This window comes from Plodia interpunctella, chromosome 15 (assembly GCF_027563975.2).
Source record: "Plodia interpunctella isolate USDA-ARS_2022_Savannah chromosome 15, ilPloInte3.2, whole genome shotgun sequence".
NCBI classification, from domain to species: Eukaryota; Metazoa; Arthropoda; class Insecta; order Lepidoptera; family Pyralidae; genus Plodia; species Plodia interpunctella.
In genome coordinates this window covers 5,500,036-5,513,015 of record NC_071308.1, presented here as the reverse complement: position 1 = coordinate 5,513,015, position 12,980 = coordinate 5,500,036, and the positions used below count along the sequence as shown (strand labels likewise).

At 33.8% G+C, this 12,980-nt stretch overlaps 1 protein-coding gene across 1 annotated transcript in view; it reads left to right on the top strand.

Annotated features, from left to right (window-relative positions):
- hwt (heavyweight) overlaps positions 1–12,980 on the top strand; it is a 148,466-nt gene that overhangs the window by 115,214 nt on the left and 20,272 nt on the right. The window contains exon 3 of the mRNA XM_053756169.2: positions 7,610–7,702. Coding sequence (XP_053612144.1) covers positions 7,610–7,702 — 93 coding nt within the window. The remainder of the gene's footprint in view (positions 1–7,609; positions 7,703–12,980) is intronic.

Genomic DNA, 12,980 nt, shown 5'->3' with positions numbered 1-12,980 from the left:
TACCTGTGATGCTACAAAGCAAAATGATCATTTGACACCATAAATCTTTCGTAAACAAAATGCTCTTAGCTTATGAATGTAACCACAACCTTAGTATCGAGTCACTGCGGCACGTGTCAGCTCCATCGAGATTACATACTCGCGCTGATCCCCTGCTTTGCTCGATGACAATAGCCAGGTCTAGTGTTTGTGTGGTCACTGGTTTCTAATTTAGACTCCCCTCACTATAGTGTTGGTATTGCGTAGTTTTTTTTTTTCGTTGTATTCGTGTTTAAACTGGCATTTATTTTCTTTGTCATGTTTAAATACGGCCAGTGATATACGGATTTTTATCTGTACGTGAAGTAAATGGATTTTTTAACTAAATTATTTGATTAGATTAAAGGATAATAAAATCAACTGTAGTCAAAGATATAATTATCATTATCATCAGATAGTATAAAACAATGCTCGATGTCTGTCTGTCCCTATGTATGCTTAGATCTGTAACACTACGTAATGGATTTTGAGATAGAGTGATGCAAGATGAAGGTTTATACCTATAACTTAAATGGTCGGGTCTACAACGGGACGGGTCTACAAATTCACAAAGTCTGCATTTGTTATTACCTATCTAGATTAAAAATGTAGTAGACAGAGGCATTGTAGACCATATTTATTTTCCTTCAATTATATTCCTATTCAAGTGTATGTTTTTGATAATAACACATTAAAGCATAGTATTGAAATATATTTTTCACAGTATAACCGTTTTATTTCCTCTTGTTTGTTTTCATCGACACGAAAAACATTTTAGCATAGTTCATAAAATTTTACGCGGATATTGCGTCGAAAATATCAGTTTCGTTTCCGTATCGATTTGCGCCCCAAATAATAACGAAATTCATTGTACGTGGAACGACCTCGTCATATTGTTTCTGAACAAAGAATTCCAATATTTCATTAAATTAAAAATAACTTCGGAATTGTTTTAATCTCTTAGCTTTTACACATACACTCGATCAGCTAATTTCACATGAACCACAGCTAGAGGGAGCCACAAGGCTAGTTAATTAAATTTCAGCCTGTCTACTATTTCAGCTATGCCCTGAGCGGCAGGTGCGGTTTAGAGCCTATGTTATGTCCAAACAACCATGCATATTGTGTAGGCTTATATGCCACATATAAATAGCCGTTGTTCTAATAGGAAGTTTCATCACGGGGCATCGATTCAATTTATGTTCAACTTCAGCTAAAGTTTGTGTGAAAGAAAATATTAGATATATTTTCTATTGTATAAAGTTGAGGTATTACAGAATCTCCCAGAAAATAGAAAAATGCAAATAAGTATCTATTTATTTGTATTTTACTATTTTCTTTTAATAAAATTGGTTTCCCCATATACAGTTTTTAAAGAAATCCCTATATTCCTACATATTATGAAGTGGTAAGATACGGTATTTTGGGCCGATTGAATACTGTATGCGAAGTTTTATGTAAATATGAATCGATCTCAAAAAGGTACTCGTAAGGGGGGTTTTCACAATGGACGCGATTGACGACTGCTTATAGAAGTGTTCACAACTGGAAACATCACATAAAGTAGATATTTTACCAAGTACCTACTGTGGGTAACTTGTCTATATATGTGTATTTTGAACCTGTATATTATATTACGAGTAGGTACCTACCTACCGTTACACAATAAAGAAGACAGAAGGTAGAAAAACAAAATATCCATGTAAAACTTGTTATTTGTTCCAAATACGTAAACAACCAGCTACCTGTTAAGTACCTTCGTAATGAAAATACCCTTCAAAAACCTACCGACACGGAAAAATATTTTTAGGAAAATTTTCCCAAGAAAGTTGAAGGGCGGCCATTACATCTAATCTATTTGAAACAAACGTCAGGAACGTAAGCGGACTTTATTAATCGCTTCTCCTAAGGATCTAATGTTTTGCAATCTGTTTTAAGTTTTTACGATATTAAATGTTTTTATTACATTCAAAAACAATAATTAAGACACGTTTAAAAAATGAATTTACATTGAAACTAACTTTCCAATCGGTGGGAGTTTCTCATTTCAAAATAGCCTTGTAATTTGAAGTGTATTATATAATAATAATAAATGACACTCCAGGAAAATGAAATAATTGAAAAAAAACTCGTGTTATGGAAAAATCACACACAATATTATTTAAGAATTACCTAGCCGAAACTTACCTTTTGTGAACCATTCGTTATGGCTATAACTTTTGGCTATAGTAATTGTATATCCGATATCCAGTAGGGTCATAAATTGTTGGTGAAAGCTACACCTGTACTGTGTAATCCTAGACAAGCCTAGTTCAAACACGACCTCTGGACGTAGCGTAAGTCATGTCTACATGCCCAGAGAATTTAGTGATTGCCACACTCACAGCCCTCCACGGATTTTGATGGTTAGATTATTATGGGATTATGATATGGATTATTATATAATTACATGGCATACGTGGCATTATGTACATTTATTTGAATCCGAACCCGGTAGCCTATATTTGACCGGGAGTCATAACTATATCTATTCAAAATTTCACATAAATCAGCCTAGCGATTTGGCCATGAAAGCGTGATAAACAGATATACTTTCGCATTTATAATATTACTATGGATATAGATGCCCATGCAAAATATGATGCTTATTATCATACACAGTGTAATTAGCTTATTTTATATACCAAGAACATTACAGACTCAAATCCGTTATTACAAATACAACTGAGATAGAACTATAAAATCTGGTGGCACATTTAGGCAATCGAAGTGTAAATAGACCAACTGATAAATATTGGTTACTTTCATCGGTTTTCCTGTATTTTGTCGGTTATCAGTGGCGGACCATGATTCACGTTGTATAATCTGTTTGTTAGTTCGTTGACACCCCTTATCTTCGTAACTTGAGTATGTTCACACGAGCGTGAAGATAGCGTTTATTGTATGCTAACGTTTATCTTCGGATTCACTAGGTTACGTAATCGTTATTATGTAAATCTTCTGAAAGGAATTTTCTTATAAGTCTTGAAAAAGCGGTTCGTATTTTATGCATACTTAATTTGATAAATTTTCCACAGTGAGTAAGTCTCGTTCAAACAAATTAAAAATGTCCTAACTTTGATACCTCTTTACACGGCTCAATAATATTTTGCTATTCAAATTTCGACCACTGACCGAGTTGGACAAAAATGGTGGTGGTCAAGTTTGCAATAGGGAGTATTACTGCGCATTTATCCCGCCAGAGTGCCCCACTCTATGGTAGGTAAACAAAAGCGTTGCTGCCTTTTGCTAAGTTGAAAACGTTTATTTTACAGTATTTTTTTAAGACTTTCATTATATAATCATTCATTTGTGAAAATATACAACACTGTAGCATATTCGGGCGCCGAAATATTGGGAAAAATCGTTTTCCATAAGATAAAAAAACTTCGAAAACTATGGGATACGCTTCACGCTGTAAATTTTTCGAGCCAGTAAACGGTCGAAAAGAAGCTCGGAACACTTCACACGTGAAGACTTATTAAAATATGGACTTCATACACATAAGATCTTCAGTCAAAATCAAGTTTATATCAGTTTATGACTACAGTTGACAAAATAATGCAGAACATAACCTAAAATAGTGTTATTATTTTCAGGATAATCCACTAATTCCTTCCTTTTTCCTTTAAGCTGGAACCACGATTGCGTATTATTTTTGGTCGTAAATCTGCAACAATATTGAAAATTGGCGCTTTTTGGCAATCCTCCTCTTTTTGGCCTCCATTGGCAATGTTTGTGTACCTTAGTTGTACCAGTAGCGCCATCTGCCCTGAGGTTTACATAATATTGTTCCGAATGCCAGAGATAAAATGAAAAATGTATTATTTTTTTTAATATTCAATATTCTAAATTTAAAATGTTTCTTTTTTCTTACGTGTATTAATTCACATTCTTAGTTTAAAAAGTAGTTTTCTTTAAAAAACAAAATCGCGTATTCTCAATTTAAAGTATAATTTGCGTTCCATAATAATGTTAATTCAAGACGTTGGATGGGGAGCTATCACTTACCAGTAATGATAATCATGCCACGCTGCCGTGGGCAGTTGATAAAATAATTAGTTAATGTGGGGGAGTTCCCTTTGTTCCCCAATTTATCTTCACGCTTCGTCGGAGGCTCATGATAATCTTATTATATATTTGGGAAATTTCAGTACCAGTTACCAGTGCTTTGCAGTGACATTTTTTGGACTGATGTTTGAAACGATTTACTGAAAATTCATTTTAAAATTTAATTTAACCAAATTTAAAAAATATATCATCATTGCATATTTTTCTTAATTACTTATTCTTAATGACTTTTAATCACTACTAGTCAAAAATCCACATACAATATTTTATATTTGTCTAATAATAAAAACAGTAAATAATTAAGACACCGTTGGTATTGTTGTTGCCAGTAGTTTGTAGCTTCTGAGAAATAACTATTTAATATAAAAATTGACTAGAAAAAGTGCCTGTGACACCCAATTAAAGGCTAAATTCAGTATTTATTGTAAACCATGCAAATGTTTATAAATTAACGTCTATGTAACGACCCTTTAGAGACCGTCTGCTGAAAAGAAATCTATTTCAGACTGTAACAAACAAGAGCTTTATATACGATGCTGTAAAGTAATGAGGGTACAAATGAATAACTACATACATCACAAGTCGAGCGAATGAGGTTCGCTTGGATATTAAAATCCTAACTAATATTATAAATGTACCCGCTTCACGCTTTAGCTATTCCGTGGGAAATACACGCGGTCGGAGCCGCGGACGACACTAGTTTTTGAATAAATTAATTAATAAATTTTACCTTCAATTTATTCAAAAACAAGCCCATAAAATGACCCCATAATCTATATGGTGTTATTCTATATACACATTATTTTGTGAAACCAATAAAGGCCGAGTATAGAGAGAATCCACCCTCATTTACAAAGAGTTCAAATTAATTGGACGCAATTATCTTTTTGTTGCGAAATGAAACCGTCGCTGGCCATAAATTATAAGCCGGGAAGTGTAAACTTTTGCAGTTTGTTTTGCAACGCATTTGTAACGTTGAAAGTTTAATAATGCCAGGCGCTTTCTGTCGGCGATTTCGGGATTCAAGTTTGATTTTAGATTCGTATTTCGTAAAGAAAATTAGTTGTGTGTAAAAAAAAAAATGTAATGAATGATGCTGGCTAGTATTTTTATTCGCTAAACTGATTTCGAATAAAAAAAATATGAAGTATGCAGTACGAATTGGTTCAATAACATAAATAAAATGACAAGAATGCAAAATAAACTGACTTGTAAAGGTATATCGTGGCACATGCAAGATCAATTCATTAAATAGCTAGTAGCATGAGTTTTAGATTGAGAATTTGTGTAATGTACTCCGATAATAATTAGTATTGGCTGAATAAAATACACTTATTTGCTTTGAAACCATAAATCAGACTTGGAGTTTTTCATGTTCAACAATTTTATCAAGTAAATTCCATTCAATATGAAAAATATCTCGAAATAATATTCCAAATTTAAAATTTAAAATAGCGAAAAGATTTAATAAAAGATAATGTCGTAGATCGTTAGGGTAACTACACACAGCTTGTCTGCGGTCGGCATCGCATAGTTGTGATATTGAGGTATGCAGACTGCCTAGACTAGATAAAGATATTTGATATTGGACCTCGAGTATTTATATTACTAATATATTGAGAACTGGTTTACAAAGAAGCCATATAACCAGCAGCCTCTACAAGCTTCACTCATATTCCAGGATCACACTATCCAGGTATTGGTAAAAACCGTATGAAAATCCCTATAGAAGTTTTGAGTATATCGCGAACTGACAGACTTTGTTTTATAATATGTAATAAGGGCATAAACTATTATTTATCACAATGCAAAATTTGATGTTGCAGATTAAAATAATATGGCAGAAGAAATTGGTAGTATGTTACTCCAAGAATATAAAAAAATTGCAACATTTTAAAAATACAATAACATATATTATTTAGTGCCACAAGCGAGTAATTAAAAAATAAAAATTAAAAAATAATAATTTCGATTTTTATTAGAGGCGGACTTATAGTTAAAGCATGAAAATATTCCTCATAATATTCTTTCTCAGTTGTATATAAGTCTTAATGACTACCATTTTAAATAAATCACACATAAACTGAACGTCTATCAAAACTACACTTGCTCAAAAGCTAAGCAAACTGCAGAAGTATTAAATGTTTTCCGATGTTTTTATGACATTATATTTTCTAGAATTGATGATATTGTAACACAAAACTTTATGAGCAATCGTGTGAATAACAAAGCTTTGTCATTACTTAACAAATAAACCTTATAAGGAACCAGTTAAGTTCTGAAGATGCGTCACAACTTCCAAATCCAAGTAAATGAATGCCTTTGGCGGCCTTTCTTTGAATAAAGATATAAACTTAATTATCGATTAGAGCAAAGACGGGAAATATGACACGACATGTTTTCAAGTTTAGCCTTCACAGGCCAGAAAGAGCTATCTCTTCTCTCTTTCTTTAACGGCAGATCTTATTCCTAATAATCACTATATAAGTAATATAAAAAAGCTCTCGCTATCCGCCTCTTTGTTTCAAAGATTTTTTATTTTAAACTACGCAATGGATTTTGAAGCAGTTTTCACTGTCATTTAGACAATTTATGGCCGAAAGTTCATACATACATAAATGCCCCGTGCGAAGACGAGTCAGGTCGTTAGTAACATATAATGTGTTTATTTCATATATCTATTTTACATTTCCTTATAGTTTGACTTTCCGCCATAAAATGGGTCGGAGCACGTGTGTCAAGCAAGATCGAAGACAACCTAGTTACAGTCCTATGCAACATGAAAATAAATTTATTTACATATCCTAAGAATATTGTTTCAACTGGTCCAATTAAAACGAAATGAATTTCTTACCCAGGTTTGATCCGATGCCTCAGTGCGGGTTTTAATTTCAGTTCTCACTATCGAGTCACTTTGAAGTGAGACGCAGCGCACCAATCACACTGCGTTGTGGTTGTCGTTGCGTCACAATGGCGCAATGTGATTGGTTCGTTACGTCTCAATTCGAATCGACTCGATGGTGACATGTAAATAGCAAAGTCGCACTACGCACACCGTATTATGTAGGACATCTAGTCCAATCGCGATCTAGTCTATTTATCTACCTGGACTTAATGAGATATAGTCGTAAAGCTTCTAACCCATTATTGTAGACCTTCGTGCTAGTTTGGAACCGAAAGAACAACATACAATGTGCGAGATTCTCGCAGGCACGCGGTTCGAAGAAAGAATCTGGGTTTTAAACTGGACAATCTTGGAAAATCTTTTCTAGAAAAACATAGGGGATAAAACATACAGTCTCGTTCTCATCTTAGAATTTTCCCAGTGTTTTCCATGCTCAGTTTGAGCGTCGGAGCCCAATGCTTTCAAACATTTTCATGTCCACTTCGCACAGAAAGACATAAACTTTATGAATAAGAAAAAAAACATTTTCCCATCTAGTTTATCGTAGTCTTAATGAACATTTTCCATTGTCTACAGGCTGCTCTGTGTGCAGACTACAGCGTGCCCGTGGACTGCGTTGCCGGCCCCGCCCCGCGCCCCAGCTCCTTCCATGAGATATCAGCTCCTAAAGTAAGTTTTAATTTGTTTGTGAGTCTATTTCCATTGCCCATTGCAATTGTTATATTGAGACTGCACATGTCTCACTGTATTTATTATAAAACGACATTATGGTGTGTACTTATATGTTCTCTTTTAATATAATGTTATTAATATATCCAGTTTGAGCGGTTGAATAACATCAGTTTCCCTTATTTCTTCCTGCGGAATGACGGATACTTTAATAACGGATAATTTGATAAATTTCTTAGTAATTTAGTATGTTGTTTTCTATGGCGCTTTAACTAAAATTAGGTGGATAAAGTCAAGGAGTACTTTGCGAATAATTTGTTTTAGCTAATGTGTGTATGTGATGTCATACATCGTAAGAGACTTTCTCCATAAGCTACTTTTGCCCGTGGAACGTCACATACATTGTGCGATACTTCCAAATGCGGTCGTATATGGCCGCTCCCAAGAAAATTAAATGTATGTCCTATTAGTCATACCTGCAAAAATCTCACGAGGTATCAGATAGTTCTCTGACAGTAATAAATCCCATTCAAGTCACATGATGACCTTTCTTTGAGACGTGACTCATGAGTCGTTCAACTTCACTTGATGATGGTGTAACGAACTCGGTCACTCGTCCATACGATCTGAATCAACGTATCCTTTTTAAGTTCTCTGACTCAGTCTAAGTAGTGTTTATTTAGATGATGAGATAACATGGGAACTGCTTGTTAAAAGAGTAAGTTAGAGGTCATATGACAGGACGTAGGATATATTATTTAAATGATGTTCTTCGTATCATGTTTGAAGAAGTTCTCGTTTTATGATTTGTTATCCTACTAATATTATTAGACCGATTGTTATGAGATTTGGTACACGGGTAGAACATAATCTGGATTAACATATAGTGTACTTTTTATCTAGAAATTCTTACGGAAGGACGCCTCGGGGCGTCGATAGTAATTCATATTTGGAAATTGAATGCAATCAGAATGCAAAACATCGAAATATTTTCGAGTTATGCAAAAGCAAACAGTAGGGTCAGCAACAAGTGAATACTTTACAAAACACACGGATATTCTAGAAACAAGGATGAGATAAAATCCTAGAATTTTTTTAGCTAGACTAGTGCCATACAAACGAAAAATGAACATTTACTATGTAAGTAACGGTGATAAATTTCCAACCGAAAAACTAGTAGCTCAACGCTGTCATTCTTATATCAATCAAGTTGGCAATTCTAACTTAAATCACGTCTTACATGTGCTGGAATTTTCTCGTCTGACTCACTCTTGCTTCTCAATGACTGAGCATTGCGAGAGGAATATCAATTAGTATTTATAAACAGACATACAATTCCATAGTAATGAATGGTTTAATTATATTAATCATCATTAAACAATAGTCAAGGTAGGAGTCCTGTGACAGTGACTCATTTCGTATAAAAATGACTTAGTCATCCCCAATACGTCAGTCTATGTGCAACGATTGGGGGTGTGTCATTGTTTAGACTCACGCGCAGGCATTGTGTCGTAATGGTTTAGATAACGTAGACGCTCATGAATAAGATCAACAAAGTGGGTGTCGAGAGAAACAATAATGTTTTTTGTTTTGTATCGTCTACGATAGGATTGTTTTAATTTTTTGCCGTCATAGACACAGGAACTTATCTTTGTATAATATTGCTTTATGGGAAAATGTTTTGCAATGATTGATTCATTACAAAACATTTTCCAGTTCCACATAGCAGTTAAAATTATCATATATTGACTTGAACAAGCAACGATGTCGTCTTTTATTAAAGTGATATCAATAAATTTTATTTTTAGGTAGGTAATACATATTTTAAAAAAACCTTGCTTTTCCTGTAATATTAATATAGAAACAAACTAAACATATTTATTGTTTTATACCATATGTAATAATAAGAACATTTTAACATGCATGTGGCTGTCGAGTTTGGAAGTACTTGGTGATGTTTCAAAAGCGCTGGCCACAAATATATGCGAAGATTTTGTTTTATAAATCATAGGAATTATAAAGAGATAAGTATTTGCCATTTAGATTGAGACAAGCCAAGGTAACATTAGGTAATTTAAATTCCATCCCGTTTTGAAGTAGCGTATTCGTAGAAATTATTCGAGGTTCTACTGGTTTTGTGACGCAACGGAATTGGCGTTTTGGCGACCTTGATATCAGGATTCGAATCCGGTTCTACTTTTATTGACTTAGCATTTTTCACTGAATGAGGATGAATATTTTTTGCGAATTATAAAGATAAAATACTGTGCGGCGAATTACGATGTCAGCAAGTGTATACTATTGTAAGTAACAAACAAGTTTATTTGTTAGACAAATTAAAAAACCCCCGACTTTCAATATTCATGTAGCTACAACTTTTGAATGATTTTCATGAAACATGGCTAAGAACACTCGATATAACCCAAAAATCAATGACAAAATGTCAAAAAATCTATGACACAAAAAAAACTAAACGAAAATCGGTTTATCCGTTTGGAAGCTACGATGATACAGGTAAAACTTATAACATACACAGACCGACACGTAAAACTTATAACACCACTATTTTTGCGTCGGGGTCCAAAATCGATTTTCTGTCACTTTAGAGGCATCGTGAATAGTGAATTCAAAATCACAAACTTTGTTATTTATGCACAAGCATTACTCTGATAAGGAACATAATATTATTCTTAGATGTATGTTGTAGGCATTAAAGTTATTTGAACATTTTTAAGGATTGTTTATTACAGTCTCTGTTTTATGCGCAATAATTTACAAGTGTTGCAGCATAATGTTATTCATTATGTCTGTATCTACTTACAATCTCGCTTCCATTCTTGGTGCGTCATACAGGCTTCCCCTACATGACGCGCGCACGCGCAAGTTGCTGCGCAGACTTTGTCCGGCGTCCTAGATAAGCGGCGGAACATTGTACGACGCGATGCGTTGCTGAAAGAGTCTTTATAGCGATAATATAATCTGTAGCTAGTATTACTCATTTGATATACGAGTAGTAGCATCGCCTCGCGTCCTGATGCCTTACCGTGTTTGTCTCTCAACTAGGAAAGTTCACACTGGTTTTTCAGACTGACGAATATTTTTTATAAATAAGCGACGTTAATCTTATATAACAATTAGGTAATCATTAATATTTATGTCTAGAATATACGAGGTACATCAATACAGCTAATAAAGAGAATTGTCTTTTTTGTGAATTTTTTTCGCAATTCGGCACAATATATAAAAATAAAATGTATTATACCTACCTATATAACTTTCTTCATATTTCTTATTTTTTCATATTTATTCTCTCTCATTTGGGCGTGTTCCCAGTTACATTCTTGGCTAAGACGCCCCAAAGCCCGGGATTCGTTAAATATTATTCCGCTCTCCTTTTATGATTGGCCTTCCCGGCGTGAACTGTCTATGGATACCCATAGTGTGTACTGTTATTACCTATAAGGTGTTGAGCTTTAATCATTTAGTTGCCTCACGAGATCTTCAGGAAGATGTGAAGTAGTTTCCATTTCTAGGGCGGGAAACACACGCGTCTTAATATTTCTAAACAAACCTAAATATCAATTTTGTTTATGACGTGAAAACATTAAGTATGACCTAGACAGAAAATACTTTGCGGTTATTACATCATTGGAACAGATTTTACTAGAACATTACTCATACATAACCGGCAAACTTCAACGGTGTCACATTAAATGACCAAATTTGGAGTCAGGTTTGTCATGCTCTACCCTAATGCATTACACATTGAGTACCGAACTATCAACTTTACCCCTACATTAAGTTACTAGCGACCAGCGATAATGTTTGGTCTGAAATTTTACATTTGGTTAATTTCTAAAAAATGTTTTTTTCTCTATTTGTAATTGATAAATGCTTGCATATCACCCAAAGATGAGTTTTCAGCCTCAGGCTAGACTGATGTTAAAAATGCACTCAAATCCTTATACATTATAAAACATCCTTACATATTATAAAACAAAGTCCCCTGCCGCGTTTGTCTGTCTGTCTGTTCGCGATAAACTCAAAAACTACAACACTGATTTTCATGCGGTTTCCACCTATAGATAATGTGATTCCTGAGGAAGGTTTAGGTGTATAATTTATCAGGTTTTTTGCCGAGCGAAGACTGTACGGGCCGTTAGTAACTGGGAACTCGTTGCTAAGAAGTAATAATTGCGTAACAACATATGTTAAAAATTATATAAATTTTTCACACTACGTATTCTTATTTTTAATCTGGATTACATTTCATCATTTTGGTTAACTATATTTAAATTACAACATTAGCACTAGCCTTGATCTTCTATTATGCTATCATAATTAGTATGACGGTGATGATTTTCGACACCGTTCTAACAACGTATACAACTGACAATATGATTGGAATTGGCTAAGTAATTTTAAGGCGTTGAGGGTTAATTTTCAGAAAAATCTGAAACACATATTCATTAATTTGTTGTAAACAACTAAAATCTAAATTTTCAAGTCACTCGTCACAGAATTTACGAAGACACAAACAAGTTGTCGACTTTTTTTCTATCAAACCAAGTTGGGTATTAGCATAACCAACATTAGCATAAAATTGTATTTTTTTAATAAAGTTTATGACTTAAACCGCACTCCTATTAACGTAAACGTTAAACAGCGTACACCTGCCCCATAAACTGAGTCATATCCACGTGCATCCGGGACATATGTGACCTGGATGGGGAACGGTTGAATCATTCCCTTTTATGTTACCAACTCTTTATCTGGAGTTTAAAATTAAGGGCCAGTTACATCAATCGCAGATCGAGATTGGTTTGCGCCTGGGCTTAAACTGGCTATAAAAGTTTTTGCCCAATACCATACAAAGTGCCTGCGACAATTATAAATACGAGGATATTTTTTTGTAATGATTTAATGAACATTATGTTTATTTGAATATCGTGATTAAAGTGAATCGCCTTGATTTTCTTTTTATTCATAAATATATCATTTTTCTGTGTCAATTTTATATACAATATGAGTGGCTGGAATTGATTTTTGACAGGTATTTTTAAAAAATATTTTTGTTATTTTAAAACAAACTCTGCCTTCGCACGCTCTAATAGGCCGTTTTAGATATATGAACCCTCGTTAATAAATTGTTTAAATAACGTAATATTTTTTACAGAGAAAACTGCATCAAAATTGTTACCGTGAGTTAAAAAAAACACGTGGTGGACGATTTTGTTTTATACTATGTAATGATGATAATTATGTATAATTTTATTTT